The sequence below is a fragment of the Diceros bicornis genome, chromosome 18, assembly GCF_020826845.1.
Source record: "Diceros bicornis minor isolate mBicDic1 chromosome 18, mDicBic1.mat.cur, whole genome shotgun sequence".
In the NCBI taxonomy this organism is placed as follows: Eukaryota; Metazoa; Chordata; class Mammalia; order Perissodactyla; family Rhinocerotidae; genus Diceros; species Diceros bicornis.
In genome coordinates this window covers 42619379-42636176 of record NC_080757.1, presented here as the reverse complement: position 1 = coordinate 42636176, position 16798 = coordinate 42619379, and the positions used below count along the sequence as shown (strand labels likewise).

General features: G+C 54.4%; 2 protein-coding genes across 3 annotated transcripts; both read left to right on the top strand.

Annotated features, from left to right (window-relative positions):
- The first annotated feature begins 6744 nt into the window (after window positions 1-6744).
- PYY (peptide YY) lies at window positions 6745-7727 on the top strand. Of its 2 annotated transcripts, XM_058561140.1 has the most exons (3): window positions 6758-7150; window positions 7258-7338; window positions 7487-7727. In XM_058561140.1, exons 1-3 carry the CDS (start codon window positions 6948-6950, stop codon window positions 7509-7511), a joined length of 309 nt encoding a protein of 102 aa, XP_058417123.1. In that variant the 5' UTR covers window positions 6758-6947; the 3' UTR covers window positions 7512-7727. The 2 variants fall into 2 exon arrangements, with proteins under 2 accessions (XP_058417124.1, XP_058417123.1); XM_058561141.1 differs by lacking the exon at window positions 7487-7727 and having other exon boundaries at window positions 6745-7150; window positions 7258-7342.
- An 8173-nt stretch (window positions 7728-15900) lies between these two features.
- Window positions 15901-16574, top strand: PPY (pancreatic polypeptide). The gene is made up of 3 exons (XM_058561142.1): window positions 15901-16091; window positions 16309-16380; window positions 16550-16574. The coding sequence occupies exons 1-3, from the start codon at window positions 15901-15903 to the stop codon at window positions 16572-16574; spliced, it is 288 nt and encodes a 95-aa protein (XP_058417125.1).
- The last annotated feature ends 224 nt before the right edge of the window (window positions 16575-16798 follow it).

Sequence of the window (16798 nt, the reverse complement as noted above, 5' to 3'; positions counted from 1 at the left end):
GGTGTCTGAAGTGGGGGGCAGCCTGGTGGGACTGAGCCCTTAAGGGGGTCCGTGCTAACTTCAGGTATTTAGTGTCAGGATTGAACTGAATTGTTGAATACCTGCTTGGTGTCAGGAGAATCAGAGAATTGGTTGTTGGTGTTAGAAAACCCCACAGACATGGTTCAACCCATGGGGGTAGATGATATCCTCATGGTGGGGACTGTATACCCTGGTCTCCCTCCAAGCAAGCAATGGCCATGTGACTAACTTCTGGCTGCTGGGGTAGGAGCAGAAGTAATGTGTGCAGCTTCCCCATCATATTTTTAAAAGGAAGATGCTTGCCCTCTACTTCTCTTTTCTCATTCCCATGAGCTGGAACGTGGATGTGAGGGGATGAACGTTCTTTGACCATGTGATGCAACAATCTTGGGGTAACAAGATAGAGGTGCCTGGACTCCTTGTGGATCAGAGCCACCTAGCCCTGGACCATCTGCCAGCCTGGACCCTTATATGAGAGAGAAATAAGCCTCAGTGGCATTTAAGCTACTGTTATTTGGTTTCTATTAAGGCAGCTGCACCAATATCTTAACTAATATGCTCGCTTGTTGATTGACTCAGTGACCATTTCCTAGGCACCCATGATGAGCCGGCACCTTGGTCACAGATACAAGGTCTGAAATGGCCTAGGGGATCAGGGAACTGACTGTGTCTGACAGCGGTTATAACAGTTTCTCCCTGAATTCACACTGCTTTCAGGACTTAAGCTTCTGCACCAGCAGCACAGGCCTCCTGGACTGTAGGCCCCTGCGAAGTTTCAGGCTCAGATGCGAGGCTCATCCCTAAGAAGAGGAGCACTTACATGGTGGGGATGTGCACGGGCCCCTCCCAGTATCTGGTTCCGGGATTCACAGCACACACCAGCATTTTATCTTTATTGATGGAAAAAAAATCCTTTATTAGTTGTTCGAATTATTAAAGTAAAATATACACCCTATAAAAACATTCAAACTATGTAGAAAATAGATGCCCTTATTTAGATATTGGCAGGACTGGGTCATTGGCCAGTCTTTTGAAAAAGTCAGTTCACGTGGGCAATCATAAACATAGACACGTATATGCCTTTGTCATTTTCTTCTGACTTCGAACATACAAATGCACATTCAGGCACCATCCCTCTTTGGGTCTCCTGACTCCAGCTCCCCTTGTCTTTCTTGCGTAAATCACACCCCCAATCCTGCAATCCGTCACCTACTATCTCCAGTTTCATTAAATGGAGTGAGAACTTAAAGACACCTGTGAAACAATCTGAAGCAGAATCGGCCTAGATTTTTTAGGATTTTCCCAGAGTATTTTATAGTTATCCTTCACATCCAATTCAACATTTCAGCCATTCTCTTTATTTAGCCTTTCCAAAGCATTCAACCTAGTTTTCAAGGAAATGACTCTTTATGCACTCATATTTCACCAGTTTGTGTAATATTTACTTGAATTATACGATCATGTGATTACAGTGACAAGTATACCTGGCATAAACAGGCGAGGGAACACACCCAAGTAAACAGACAACCTAACCGGAGGGAACTGACGCCCTCCCTTTTCTAGACCACGGGCCCGTTTTTATACATCCTGTACATTTTTAAATGGTTGAACAAAACTAAAAGAAGAATAATGTTTTATGACATGTGAAAAGTATATGAAATTCACTCTTTAATGTCCACAAATAAAGTTTTATTGGAGCACAGTCACGTCCATTCATTTTTTGCACAGTTCTGTGGCTGCTTTTGTGCTACAAAAGCCAAGTTGAATAGTTGTGACAGAGACTACGTGGCCTGCAAAGCCTAAAATATTTACTATTTGGTCCTTTGCAGAAAGATTTTGCCGATATCCACTGTAGGGAGAAGCCCGAGCCTTGAGTATGCACCACGTCACAGGTATCTGTTGCTGCGTTTCACAGAAGAACCTGGAACTTCGGGTGAGGGGAGGTCTCATAGGAGAACTCCTACCATAAAAAGTGACAATCCCTTCTGTCTTGCCGTTACTGCCTCCCAACCACCCCCCTCCCCTCCACGGTTATAACCGGAATCCACGGTGTGACAGTTTGGACAACTCCCGTTGACCTCACTCGCTCCCTCGTGGTTCCACTTACCCTCCACAGGGCTTTGCGGGCGGTGACAGATCGTGGGAAGTTAGGAGTGTGTCTGCTTTCTTCCCTCCCATTTGTGCCGGGAGATGACGAAGCTTCCTTGAATGTGCCTAATATCCCTTGGGAGGGATGTGGCCATTTTCCCCTGGTGTCAACTGGCTAATCTTCATTCTCTGCTTCATTCTGTGCAAAGAGCCAGAGTGTTTTTAAGTAAGAGGACATTTACACTCATGACAGAATGAAGAAGCTGGCATTTCTATAAGCACTATCACAGTAGCCAGTATTTTCCTGGGCTGTAGCCAGTATATATATATATATATAGTGTATATATATATATATATATATATATATATATATACACTATATATAGCAGAGAGGGTTTCCCACGGACTAATGAACGAGGTGCCTTAACAATCAGAGAGCAGACAGATCTACCACCTAACCACTGGGCACATCCATTGATTTTCTGCTGTCTTCACCAGCAGATTTTTTCAGCTAGATGAGAGGCTGTCAGTACCTTACAGACATCACTGGAAGTTGTTCTTGGGTGAGACATGAGTGGTACCTTTGCAGCTGTGAGGAGTGTGCGTGTGTGTGTGTGTGTGTGTGTGTGTGTGAGACCGCCATCTCTTGGCTGGATTGCAATAGGTTCCTAACTGGCCTTCCTGCTTCTGACCTTACCCACCTTCAGTCTATTCTCAACACAGCAGCCAGAATGCTTCCTTTAAAACGTTAAGTCAGAAGATGTCACTCCTCTGACCAAAGCTCTCATCTCATTCTGAGCAAAAGCCAAAGTCCTCATAACAGCCTACAAGGACCTACATCATCTGATCCCCTTGCTACCTCCCTGATCTCATCTCCTTCTAACTCTTCCCATTCCCACTCCACTCCAGCCACGTGGACCTCCTTGCCATTCCTCAAACTGCTGAGCACATTCCCACCTCAGGGCCTTTGCACTTGCTCTTTCCCCTACTTGGAACACCCTTCCCAAGGTAGCCTCATGGTTTGCTTCCTCACTTCCTTCAAACGCCATCTTACAGGTGAGGCCTTCCCTAACCATCCAATATAAAATTAGGCCCCCCACCCTAGTACTCTTTATCCTCCTTACCCTGATTTTTTTCTACAGCACTTATCCTCATCAGACATACCACCTGTTTCTTTGGTTATTCATTTATTTTCTATTTCCTGCTGCTAGAATATAAGACTCACAAGGGCAAAGATTTTGCCTGTTTGTCCACTGCTCTGTCCCCAGTGCCTAGACAGTGCCTGGCTCAAGTAGGGGCTTAACAAGTGCTTGTTGAATGGGGATCGAGTCACTCTTGCTGCACGGCAACCTGCTGTCTGTCTGTCTATAGGATCTTGGCGAGCAGGCCTGGCCTGAGGGTGGAAGGCAGTGGACTAGTGCTGCCCCGTGTGTGGTGTGTCAAGGAGACGCCTCATGTGTTGGGAGTGGGGAGGGTGGATGGGGGGTACAGAATGCTAAGCCTCTGAGAATGAGTGGCATGGGCCACCCTCTCTTGAGGAGTGGCCCTTGAGCCCACTGGACAAGGGGAGTGGTCAGCTGGGGTCCAAGTCCATGGCCTCCTTGGCCCCTGAGGTGGCCTTGCTAGGTGCTCTGAGAATAGGGATCAAGAGAACTCCAGTGATTCTGTCCCCTCTACTCCTTGAAGACAAGTTGGAGGCAGCAGCTGGTCCCAAGTCTACAATAACAATTATTTTGAAGTTTCTTCCCTCACAGATGTCAGCCCCCACCCTGAGACATGTCTCATAGTGACTGAGTCATGGGTCAATGATGGCGGTGGGTGCGTGTGTGTGTGGGGTAGCTGAGCCCATTGATCGAGGGCTGAGACGTCCTCCTCACTAATCAACAAGTTAATAAACTCCTCAATGAGGAGGTGGTGATTAATGAACCAATCAGCTTGCCCTGTAATTGGGGAGTGGAGTTGGAGGGCTGGGACGTGATGGAGAGGGAGGGTTTGTGAGATGTGGGAGGCTGGCTCCTGGTCCACACTGCGGGACCTCCTTCGGTCCCATTTACTTTCACCCTAAAAGTAAATGAGGAAGTGACCTCTTCAGAGGCTGTACCCTGAATCTGGGCCTTCTAGCTTCTCCACTGTTTCTCCTCTCCTCCCATCTGTCCTCAGACCCCAAGGCATGAGGGGGTTTCTGGGTGCCATTGATTCCCTGTGGGCATCTCACAGTTCCTGTCATCTCTGTCAGCCCAGGATCAGCACACTAGAAACCCTGGTCACCACCCCAGCTACTGCGGCAGTGTCAGAAGAGCAAACAGCCCCCCACTCTCCGCTATCCTTGCCCCCTTTAGCCTGCAGCGTCCTCCTCTAGGCCCTGACCCCTGGGATTACAGCTGTCCTAACCAGCCCCCTGGCTGCCCTCTCTGTCCCCAGGAGGAGCACCTGTCTGTCTTTCCATGGCCTCTGGAGGAGTGGAGCTCTTTCATCTCCGCTGTCTTCTCTCCAAACTGGACAACACTTGTCTCTCTGTGTTTGTCTCTGTCTCTGTGTTCTGGGAGCTCCTCAGACTGGGCTCTGCAAGGAAAGTGGAGAGCTTCCTCCCTCAGGCTGGAGTCCCTGTGATCCTGCTGTGCCCCTCACCTCGGCCTGGGGATAGCCAAGGATACAGCCTGACTCTCTGAGTTGGTTCCTGGAGAACAGGGCTGTGCCTCGCCCCTGAGACGAGAGCTCTCTAAGAATGATTTTTCTCCTCCCTCTGAGGGTGGGGTCCATGTCCCCTTGTCCCGTGTCCTCTTCCACCCCTGTGCTCAGCAAAGCACCCTGGCCTTTCTTGGGATGTGAGGGGCCCACGGGGCCTGACAGGCTGATAAGGAGCCATTTCCTGAGAGTGCAGGTGACTGAACCCATAAAAAGGTGATTGAGGCAGCCCTGGACTCTCCACCTCAGGAGAACTCTAAAAAAACACCCACGGCCATCTGTCCTGAGGGTGGAGGAGCTGGCCCAGAAGCAGGGGCCTGGACAAGATGGCCCCTCCTGCCCTCCAGGACTGATGGGACAGCTGGAAGCACTGGAGGCTCCGGCCGGGCCAGGCAAAGGGAGCGGGAAAGGGCTTTGTTGGCGGGGCAGGCGGGTCTGAAGGGGTTGGCGTCCGGAGGCCCCTCCCTGACCCCGGCCTCTCAGAGCAGGTGGCGGGCCTCACACTTTGCCTCCCCTCCCCTGCTCCCCTGCCCGACTCCTGAGGCCCACGGTTAGTCCAGGTAATGAGCAGGCCTCTTCCTGGGGTCTGCCTCAGCCCTTTTCTCTTGTTTGAATCCTGGGTGACCTTGGCTATTCTCTCACCTCTCAGAGCTTCAGCTTCCTCATCTGTAAAATGGGGATTAACTCAGCTCGTGGTGGTGTGGTGCCCGAAATCACGCACTGCCCGATGCACAGCAGGTGCTTAATAAACACTAATCCTTTCCTCTTCCCTTTGAAGGCCCTGCATGAGGGTCTTTGCCCCAGAGGGGCTGCACTGGGCTGGGGACAGTGCAGTCCTGGCGTTGCTCAGGCCCAGAAGACACCAGTGCCCTGAATGACACCTGGATGAGGCTGGGGGCACACTGGCAGGGGACTCTATGCCAGGCCTCGCTCAACCCAGGTCTGTATGTGCCAGGCTGGATGCTTTTGGGTAGGTGGCAGACTCAGGTGCTTTTGGGTAGGGCACTGGCTTCTGCCTCCTCCTGCCCCCTCTTCAAATCTTTAATGGAGAGGGACATAATGGCACGTTTGGAGAGGCTCTTCCTCCAGGACATCATGAACAGCAGGTCAAGAGCCAAAGTCAGAGCTCCCATCCCTTCCTACAGCAGAAAGAGACTTTCCTCACAGGTCCTGTCATGCCTCAGCCCTTCTCCAAGTTATTGGCAAGCAGGGGCCGAAAAGGTTGCCTTCTGGAAGGAGTTGTCACAGGTCCCACAGGCTGAGGAAACGTGTCCAGCCTACCATCCCCCACTCCCACCCATGGACAGGCTGGGGAAGATGGACCCTGATCTCTGGTCTGCCCCAGGAGTCTAGATCCAAATGCTTCACTTCCTCAGGAGGCTAGACCTGCTGTCGGGGGCTGTGGGGTGAAGACTGGGTTCAGGCTAGGCACCCCGTCCAGAGGGACCATGAGTCTGAGAATGGCGGCTTCCCCCGCAGCTCCTGTGAGGTGGAGACTTCATGCACTGTCTGGGTGTGGGCTCAGCGGTCTAGCGGGGGTGGAGGAGGGAGGAGGAAGGGCCGTCCCCCCTCGGGCTCCCCCTCCCCCTCGGCTTCCTCCTCCCTTTCCAGGCCTGGATATAAGCCCCGCAGGGAAAGCGCTGAGCAGAGGAGGCCGCAGCCCGACCTGCAGAGGCCCAGCCCTTGGGACTCTCTCACTTTTCACCCCTTGCTCATTCCGCTTCGGGAGCTGTTGCTGTGAGTGGCCCGGGGCCCAGGAATGGTCTGGTGCTGGGGAACCCAAGCTATTTTGTGAGGAAACTAAGGCTGGGATGGTGGAAACTGGGACTGAGTGGTGGGAAGCTGGATTGGGAGGGGGCCAGCAGAAGCAGTAAGGAGAGAGGCCCGGCGCCCCCGCTACCCGCATAGCTCTCTTCCTCCATCTACCCTTCTGGACAGCAGCGGGTGGGGAGAGGGGACGCAGGTAGGTCTTAGGCCCCTCTGACAGATGAGGAAACTGAGGCCAGACACGGTGCAGTGCCCGAGAACACACAGTGAGCGGGTGGCTGAGCCCCGGTTGGGTACCAGGCGCAGGCAGGCCGCTGGAGCGTGGGTCCGACTGCAGCCTCAGCCTCCTGCTGTCCGGGTTGAGGCTCGGGGAGACCCACGCTCCAATGCCCCCTCTCCAGATGGTGCCAGTGCGCAGGCCGTGGCCCACCATGGCCACCGTGCTGCTGGCCCTGCTCGCCTGCCTGGGGGCGCTCGTCGACGCCTACCCCGCCAAACCCGAGGCTCCCGGCGAAGGCGCCTCGCCCGAGGAGCTGAGCCGCTACTACGCCTCGCTGCGCCACTACCTCAACCTGGTCACCCGGCAGCGGTGAGCGTGCGCCCGGCGGGCGGGCGGCGCGGGGGTCCCGCCCTCCGCCAGCCTCCACCCGGGGCGTGGCCAGGCCTGACCCCGCCCATTCCCGGCCCCGCCCCCAGGTATGGGAAACGCGACAGCCCCGAAGCCATCCTCTCGAAACTGCTCTTCCCCGACGGCGAGGACCGCCCGGTCAAGTCGCGGTAAAAGCGGCCCCCTCGCCACACGCCCTGCCCTCTGGAGCGCGGCCTGGTCCTGCTGCTCCACGGAGCCCCCACCCCGGCACGGCCACCTCGTACTTTCTCCCAGAGCCAAGGCCGGGCTCCAGATTCCTTTCTTTCCCTCCTCCAGGTCAGAAGGCGACTACGTGTGGTGACGACCCCCGAGGCCTCCTGGGAGATGTGCTAACGACACCGACCTCATTTGCATGTTTGCTCCTGGCCCCGGAGCCTGGATTCCTCTCCCTGCCCGCTGCGGCTGGGGAGGGATCCGGGTGGGGTCTTCATTGCCATTTCTCGCTGCCACCACCCTCTGGGTTGGAGGGCTGTGTGGTCCTCCCCTGGTCCCCAAATAAAGAGCAAATTTCACTGAAACGGAATGTGTGCATTTGTGCTTCCTTTCCCTTCTCCTTCGTGGAGGTGGCATCCAGGTGGGAGTGGAGGGTGGAGGCGCTGGAGCCGGGAGGAGACTCGGCACCTCAGACCAAAGGCGCCCCAGGTCAGGACTGGGGCGGAGTGGGGGGCTCCCTCTGCTCTGAGCTAAGAGAAGACACTACCGCCCAGCCCGGCCAGTGCACAGCGCCCAGACAAGGGACCTCGGTGAAACTCCAGTCGGTGGAGGAGGGGGCAGGATGAAAGTTCTTGAAAAGGGGCAGGGAGGAACAGGAAGAAGAGTCATCCGAGGATGGAGAGGGCGAGGATGAGGAGGGCAGAGAGGAGCATGCTAGGCAGCCTGGGAGAGTAGATGGGGACAGAGCTGCATTCCCCCAAAGATGAAGGCCATTCGGGGCCCGGGCTAGGCACCAACACCCCAGGGCGGTTACCCCAGGAGAGGTATTACTAGCCCCCAGGGTTGTAGTGGCTGGGGGTGGAGATGGGCTCCAAGATGGGGCTGTGGAGAAAGAGTCGTTTGGGGGGTGAGGTGGGTGTGTGTGCTGGGGGAAGGGTCATTTCTAACATCTCCCATTCCCTGGGCAGGAGGAGCAACGGGAGTGTGGGGAGATGGGAATGAAGAGACCCCCGGTATGAATCATGCATGGCCACAGACAATTTCTGCCCTTTCCCTCATTATCTGCCGTCCTCCACCTTGCTGAATTCACATTCAGTGGATAAGCCGCTAACTGTGCCTTCCTGGTGACAAGGCCAGGGGATACCCTCCTGTGCACGCCTCCCCCCCCCCTTCCCCTGGACAAGACACGGAAGACTGGAGGCACTTTGGATGTTCAGACTGGAATCTAACCCGAGTCCCTCACCACTCTGCACCTATGACTGTGAGGAATTCTAGAACCTGTTTGCAGGCTGATCTTCCCTGACACTCTTCCTTCCCAGCCCCTTTCCTCTAGGAAGTCTGCCTTGATTGTCCCTGATCTGCACTCTTCCTGCCCTGTGTGGCTGCCCAGCTCTCATGGCCACTGCTCTGTTCTGTCTGTGTCTCTGTGTTCTGTCTCCCTTCTAGGTCTGGGGGGTCCGTGAAAGAAGGGCCTATGTCTCCCCCCTCAGACATGGCCTCCTCTATCTGTGGGCTCTCTCCTAGGCCTCTAGTTCAGCAGGACCTGGCCAAGCCTGAGGCAGGGAGCTGGGGAATGAGAGGGAGAATCAGGGTGAGGCCAAACCCCAGACCCAGAGGTGGTAAGAAAGGCAGGAAGGCTGGGCGGTGTCACTTCGGAGGGCAGTGCCCTTCCAGGACTATTTGCAGTTAGGTGTCTCTGGGAGAAGACCCTAGAGCTGGCTTTGACATAGCTGCAAGAGAGGCCCCTGCTCAGACACAACATGCCCTAGGGGACCATGGGGCTCTGATGCCTATCATCCTCCCCTGAGCTGCCCTCCAGCCTCCCTTGAGGTAGGGCGGAAGGGCGAGGTGGAGGCAGGTCCCAGGCCTGGTACAGGTCACGAGCTATGTGGACTCTGATGCTCTAAGCTTTTGCCAAGGTCACTCCCTCTCCCTGCAGAGGCCTTTCCCTCTCTTCAGTCTGGAAAACATCTTCAGGGTAGTGGTCACCTCCTCCCAGAAGCCTTTCCTGATTTTTCAGGGTAGGGTTAGTTTCTCAGGCTTCCTCTCCTCACTGTATTACCATTATCTGAGATCCACTTCCCATCCCATTTCCTGTCTCCCTCCTCCAATCCCACTTCCCCTGCACCAGGAGAGGGGGGATGGGAGCATGCAATGGCTGCCACAAGCGTTGGTTCATTCTGTGGTCAGAGGAGTGAGAGGATGTGTACCTGTGTCAGTGCCCGTGGTCCCCTGTCTGTTGGTCTGCCCGGGAGAGCCGCAGTCAGTTTGAGGCTAATGGATGGTATGAATTATGCATGACCACAGACAATTTCTGCCTGGCTCGACATGTCTGGTTGACCATCAGTGACGTGGGTTCCCCTCATGTTCACGTGGAGGAGTGTTGAGCAGGTGGTTAATCCACCGATGATCTGTCTCACCCAATGTTGGAGCTGGAGGGTGCCTTAGGTGTAATATTAATGATGACAATAGCAATGGCTACCTTTTTAAAAAAGCACTTGTGGGGGCTGGCCCCGTGGCGTAGCGGTTAAGTGCGCCCGCTCCGCTGCTGGCGGCCTGGGTTCGGATCCCGGGCGCGCACCGATGCACTGCTTGTCAGGCCATGCTGAGGCAGCGTCCCATATAAAGTGGAGGAAGATGGGCACGGATGTTAGCTCAGGGCCAGTCTTCCTCAGTAAAAAGAGAAAGATTGGCATGGATGTTAGCTCAGAGCTGATCTTCCTCACAATAAAAAAAAAAAAAAGCACTTACATGCTGGACACTGAGCTATTTGTTCTACACACAGTATATTGCTAAGATATGGATTTGGCTTTTCAAATAGAGACAGAATTAACAGTGGCTTAAACAAGATAGGAGTTTATTTCTCTCCTACATAAAATGCCAGTGGCATCTGGGGAGTCGGCAGCTCCACTCCATGAGGGCATCCAAGGGCCCAGGGTCCTATTTTGTGGCTTCTCCATGCCCTCATCTACAGGATTGAGGATGGCCCACCAACACCACTTCTGTGTTCCGGCAAGAGGGAAGGGAGAGAAGGGGAAAGTGTAGGTGTGCTGGTTACTCTGTGGTGTAACAAGTTACCCTAAAACTTAGCAGCTTAAAACAACCATCATGCGTCAGGATTGGGAAGGGCTTGATGAGGCAGTTGTCACCTGGAGTCTCTTGTGCAGTGACAGTGAGAGGTTGGCTGGGGCTGCAGTCATCTGTGGGCTCCGCTGGCTCACGTGTCTGGCAGGGGCTGCTGGCTATTGGCTGGGAGCTTAGCTGGGGCTGCCGACCTAGCACCCTCACGTGGCCTCTCCAGCATGACGTTCTTGGGGCAGCTGGACCTACACAGTAGCCGGCTCCCCCCAGAGAGAGTGCGCCAAGAGAACCAGGAGGAAGCTGCACTGCTGTGTTGGTTTTCTAGGGCTGCCGTAACAAAGTACCACAAACTGAGTGGTTTAAACAACAGTTCCGGAGGCTAGAAGTCTTAAATCATGGTGTTGGCAGAGTTGGTTCCTTCTGAGGGCTGTGAGGGAAGGGTATGTTCCAGGCCTCTCTCCTTGGCCTGTAGATGAGTGCCCCTTTCTGTGTCTCTTCACATCGTCTTCCCTCTGTGCATGTCTGTTCCTGTGTCCAAATTTCCCCTTTTAATAAAGACAACAGACAATGACCTCATCTTAATTAATTACATCTGCAATGACTCTATTTCCAAATAAGGTCCCATTCTGAGGTACTGGGGGTTAGGGCTTCAACGTATGGATTTTGTGGGGACCCAATTCGACCCATAACAATGGCCTTTTATGACCTGGCCTTGGAAGTTGCATGGCATCTCCCACCACACGCTACTGGTCAGAGCAGTCACAGGTGCACCCACATTCAGGATGAGGGCACACAGACCTCACTGCAGAACTGCGTGTGGGATAGGAGGGATTTTTGTGGTCATCTTTGGTACAATTTGCCACGGGAGGGTGCATCCACTCCTGAAACCAGAATGGCACCAGAATTTAATGAGTCATTTAAATTCTCATCTCATTGGTTAAAACTCAGTCACGTGGTCCCACCTCACTACAAGAACAACCTAAAGATGAGTTTAGCTGAGTGGCCAAGTGCCCGTCTCAAGCACTCTCACGAGGGAAGAAGGAGAGAGGGGATACTGGGGCAACCAGCATCATCTGCTGCAAACACGATCTCCTTTGAACATCGGCCAGAAATCATTTGGTCCTATCTCTTCACTGAGCAGATGAGAATCTTGAGGCTCAGAGAGGAGAAGAGACTTGCAGGAGGCCATATAGTTGGGGACAGAGATAAGAGAGCCACCCCACGCCAGTTCTGATTCCACTGACCATTATGTCTAAACTCTTCTGCTGCAAGGCTCTCCATAACACTTCTCTTTCTCCTCTGGTGGCATCTCCCCCAGTTCCTCAATGTGTGCCCCTGAATTGCTCAGTCCCACTGCCACCTCCCTACATATGTGAGATAGCATTCCCCCACCACTCTTCAAGGCCACCTCAAGCCTCATGTCCTCCAGGAACCTTCCTGCCCTGCCCTGAGTATACCTGTAGCCTGAATATGAGCTGTCACACAGAGCTATCCCACACCATCCCTCAAGGGCAGGGCCCCAGGGTGGGCGCAGTGGCCTCAGAGACAAAAGATTTGGATTTGAGTCCTGTCTCCGCCGTTAATGGACTCTGTGACTTTGGCCTAGACATTTCATTTCCCTGCATTTATTTGTTCCCTGGTTAAACAGGATACTGACACCTTAAATAATAATAACCCTCTGCTGCTTTAAGGCTCAGAGAGATCACGTAAGTTGCCAAAGGTCACACAGCTGGTGAATGGCAGAGTAGTGAGTGGTGGAGCTGAGTCTACAGTCCTGATCAGCCTGGCACAGCCTGGCACATGTGTAACCCTTATAAACCCAAAGTCCCACAGGGCTCACATTCCAAGGAGCACTGTGTTTAAGGAACAACAGCTCCACACCAAAGCAATGGAAACAAATTCCACTTTTCACTCCAGTCCTCAGGGTACATCACACAGATCCATCCTAAGGTCTACAGCAATGCTTACTAAAATCCCCTTCTCTTCCTTTACTCTCCTACTGCTTCCTACCCATCTCAAAACTGCTCTGAACTTCTCCCTTCTGGGAAAAATTCCCCTCCTTCCACACCCAGCCCCCATGGTCCCCACCCCCACCCCCAACACTTTGTTTTGTAGATTGGTTTAGTCTCTCTCTTAGCAAGAAAGAAGCCTTCCTCTTTAGGAAAGATTTGGGCTGACAATGATAGGATTTGTTTTTGCAGGCATCGTGTGTGTGTGTGTGTGTGTGTGTGTGTGTGTGTGTGTGTGTATGTGTGTGACGGCTATCCTCAGCCCAAGGGTTTCTCCAGGGTATGGGGGACTCCATGGGTTCCTGGCATCCCAGGGCAGCCATACCCCAGCTTTCCCCACCTCTGCTGCTGCCACCTAGTGTAGGAATGACGTAGGCCTAAGAGTTGGGCCAGGCTGCTTTGGAGACACTCTTGTGAGAGGCAGGTGATGGAGGACACAATGCTGGTCAAATTCCTGTCCCTGCAGTCCCCTGTGTGTGGACCCCCAGGCCCCTTGCTACTGTACACTCACCCTCACTCTGTGAAGGTGTTTCATCCCCGGTGTTTCTGGGGTGTTCCTTCCCTAGTCTCATCACCCTCACTCTATCCCCGACACTGCCTGGTGGCCATTCTCCTTGCCCCAGAGGGCGTGCGGTTGGGCAGCAGAGAGGGACCACTATCACTTCATTGAGTCCATCTGCAGGTAAGTACTTGCTGGCTTCCCCAGCAGGGCTCCACGGCAGCCCTGGGAACACATGAAGATGAGTGAGACCCAACCATTGCTCAGTTCTGGACATGGCCATACAGTTTAGAAAGCACATCCCCTGCCTCTTCCCCCTTGATTGTCACACCATCCCTGAGAGGACCCAGAAGAAGAATCTGTTGTTTGCAAAGGAGAAAAATGAAAGTCATGGGTGCAGCTGACATTGTGGAGTACCTGTCATTTCTTAGGTTGACAAAGCTGTTTACCTCTGTGACAAGACCGAACTATAAATGGCCTCAGCACTTGAGTTAATTGCCAGATCTACCATCTGTCGGCAGGAACTGGGTCTTGATGTGAGTAGTTGTCAGAATAGGTCCCCACCAGGCTACAGTCCTGGGGGAGCCCAGACCCTTCAAACTAGGGATGGAGCCAGGCGCCCCCTGGTGGCAGACTGCAGTCTCTGCCCGCCTCCCCAGAGGTCCACCTGGGACCAGCCACTAACTCACCACCCATGTTTTGCAAAGTGGGAACTGGAGGCCCAGAGAAGGGCCAAGGCTTGGGAAACAGAAGAACCTCCATATTTGCTTTGTGGAATGTAAGTTGTTGTCAGGTGAAGCATTATTGTTCTTGTTACCAGAAATCAGAATTGAGAGGAGCAAGAAAGAACACTGATGTTCACCGAGCTTCCTTATCCTCACCATCTTGAGGAAAATCGAAGCTCAGATCCCTGCCGCATCGCCTCCAGGCCTCTCCCCCTGACTCCTCTTCCAGAACACACTTTTGGTGTCCTGATCTGGGTCAGCAGATCCTCAGGGGTGAGAGATCCTTTGCTCCCTACTCAGGCTTCAGTGTGTCATCCGGACACAGCCAGTTACTGCTCCTCGGCCTGAACTGGGGAGGGGGCCGGGGATTGGGGAAGGGACCTGAGCAAGGAGACTCGGAGGCTCCCGGAGGCAGTGGGGCTGGGACGGTGGGGCTGGAATCTAAGCCAGAACTTGAGTCCCAGACAGCTGTGTCATCTTGGGCAAGTGTCTTCCCCTCTGTGAGCCTCACATTTCTGAGCCAAAAAGTGGGAAATTATAGCAATACTTTGACAGCCCCACTTAGAAAAAAAGAGTCCAGATTTTGGGGTTAGACTTTGTTTCAAACTGTGGATCTCCCACTGACTAGTTATGTGGCCTGAGGCTAGTTACTTAATGTCTCTGAGCCTTAGGTTCTGAATCTGTAAAATGGGTTGTTGTAGGGACTCAGTGAGGTGACTGAGCTGGGAGCACTTTAGAAAATTCAAAGCTTTACAAATGATGCTGGCTTTTATCCCTCTCCTAGAATGGAGGGTCTGGGAAACGGCGACTAGAAATTGGCACACACCATTTCCCCTGAAAGCAGGTACGTCAGTTCTCATTCTGCCTCCTGTGCACCAGCCCAGGAGCCGGTTTCTCCCTGCCTGGGGCCCCACTCCTTCCCTCCCCCATTCCCACCTTGTTAGAATCACAAGTTGGAAAGGAAGTCCTGAGTCTCCATCCTTCATCCCTGGAGTCTCAGAGCCACAGCCTCAAGCCTCTGCCCTGAGGAATCTATTTGATGATTTGGGTTAATCCTTGGGAGGCAGGAGGAGCTGTTTCAAGGTTGCGACCAGAACCTTTCAGTCATCCTGTGCTCCCAGAACCCTGTCCTTCTTGGACCAAGCCTGCTCTGGTGCCCAAAGGCAGATGGGGGCCCACAGGGGACTTTTATCTGTCCACTTTTACCTGTTATGCCACTGGTCTGGCACCACGACACTGCCTTATCCCCCTCCTGTCCCTGGCCCCAGCGCTGGCGTCCCGGGTACCAGGGAGACAGTGGGAGGAGGGGGTGAAGGCTGGGGAGTGAGAGAGGCTGACAGGAGGCGGGGACTCTGGGGGGCTGAGGACTATAAAGGGGCACAGCTGAGGGCAGGGGACCATCCAGCCTGAGGCAGGCACCTGCTTGTCCCAGCTCCCTCTCGCTGAGGACTCAGGGTAAGTGGGCTCAGCCTGCCCAGGGAAGGCTAGGGCCTGGGATCGGGGGAAGGAGTTGATGCTTTGCAGGGCTGGGGGACTTGGGAGGCCTGAGGTCCTGCTTGGGTCTGGCTCTACATCTGGACAAATCTGTCACCCTGGAAGAGTAGTTTGCTGGCTAGAGGACTGCAAATGTGTGCGGGGAAGCGGTGGTGGCTGTGAACACAAATGTGTGAGTGACTGCGACCTAGTGAGTGAGATCCGAGTGTGTGACTGTGCCCGTCTGTCCAGGGTAACATGGCGATAGTGTCTTCTCTAGGACCTACATCTGCATGTCTAACCCTGGGGGCGGGTGGGGGGGCTGACCTACAAGGCCATGGATTTCTGTCCTTTGGTTCACAAGTTCATTCTGTGTCCCCACACTGTAGGTGAGCTGGAGTGCCCCTACTTCCCACCAGCCTCTTCCCTCCAACTCCCACCCCGCATCTGCCTCCTGAGAGCCATCAGGCCCTGAATGTCATGAGTCCTGTGTCTCCTGCCTCATGTCCCCACCTTCTCTGCTATGCTTTTCTACTTTGCCGAAGCCCTGGCTGAGCTCCGGCAGCTGTGCTGCTCGTGAGAGGGGGCTGTCCGTGCTCTCCAGGGCAGTGGCTAGGAGGTGGGGTGGTCAGGTCCCAGCAGCCCTTTGCTTTGTCCCTTTGTCCCCAGGCTTGGAGAAATGGGTGATGGGCTAAAGGGCTGGGCGGGTGGACTCTGTTCTGCCTCATCTCCCCACTTCTTGCTCCTCAGATGGCCGCCGCACGCCGCTGCCTCTCTCTGCTGCTCCTGTCCACATGCGTGGCTCTGTTGCTGCAGCCACCACTGGGTACCCAGGGGTCCCCGCTGGAGCCAGTGTACCCGGGGGACAATGCCACGCCAGAGGAGATGGCCCAATATGCGGCTGAGCTCCGCAGATACATCAACGTGCTGACCAGGCCCAGGTGTGTGCGAGACAGAGGGAGACAGATCCCAGCCACTGGGACCCTGGGCCACGCCCCCAGCCCCAGCCCCTTCCATGCTCTTGGGAATGCAGAGCATCTCTACTGACCAGGCCTGGGTCCCGGGTGGGATGGTGCCCAAGGGTAGGCAGGAGGCAGGTGAGCTGGCGCCTGGGCACAGCACTTGCCCCAGCTGCCTCTCCGCACCCCCTGCCCCCAGGTATGGGAAAAGAGACAAAGAAGACACGCTGGAGTTCTTGGAGTGGGGCTCCCCCGAGGCACCTGGCCCCAGGTGGGTTTGATTCCCAGCCCTGTCTGCCAGCTCCCTGGGGCTGAAACGGGGGTGGGGATGGAGGTGGAGGCGGAGGGAGGGGAGAACAGGGACCCAGGGCTGGCCTGAGATCTCCTGAGGGCATGAGGACCACCCACTCACACTGCCATGTTCTGCCCTCTCCTCACAGGGAGCTCAGCCCGATGGATTTGTAATGCCGCCTCCTGCCTCCTCTAATCCAAGGGCAGTGCCGGCCCAGCTCTCCCCTTTGCACCCTCATCTCCCACCGAAGCTTGTTCCTTGCTCCCACACAGGCTAAATAAAGCAAATCAAAGTCACAGCCTCTGTGTGTGTGTGTGTGTGTGTGTGTGTGTGTCTGCGGACCCCTGTGGGGGTAGAAGGGGCCAAATGCACCAGAGAGACAAGGGGAGGGGAGAGA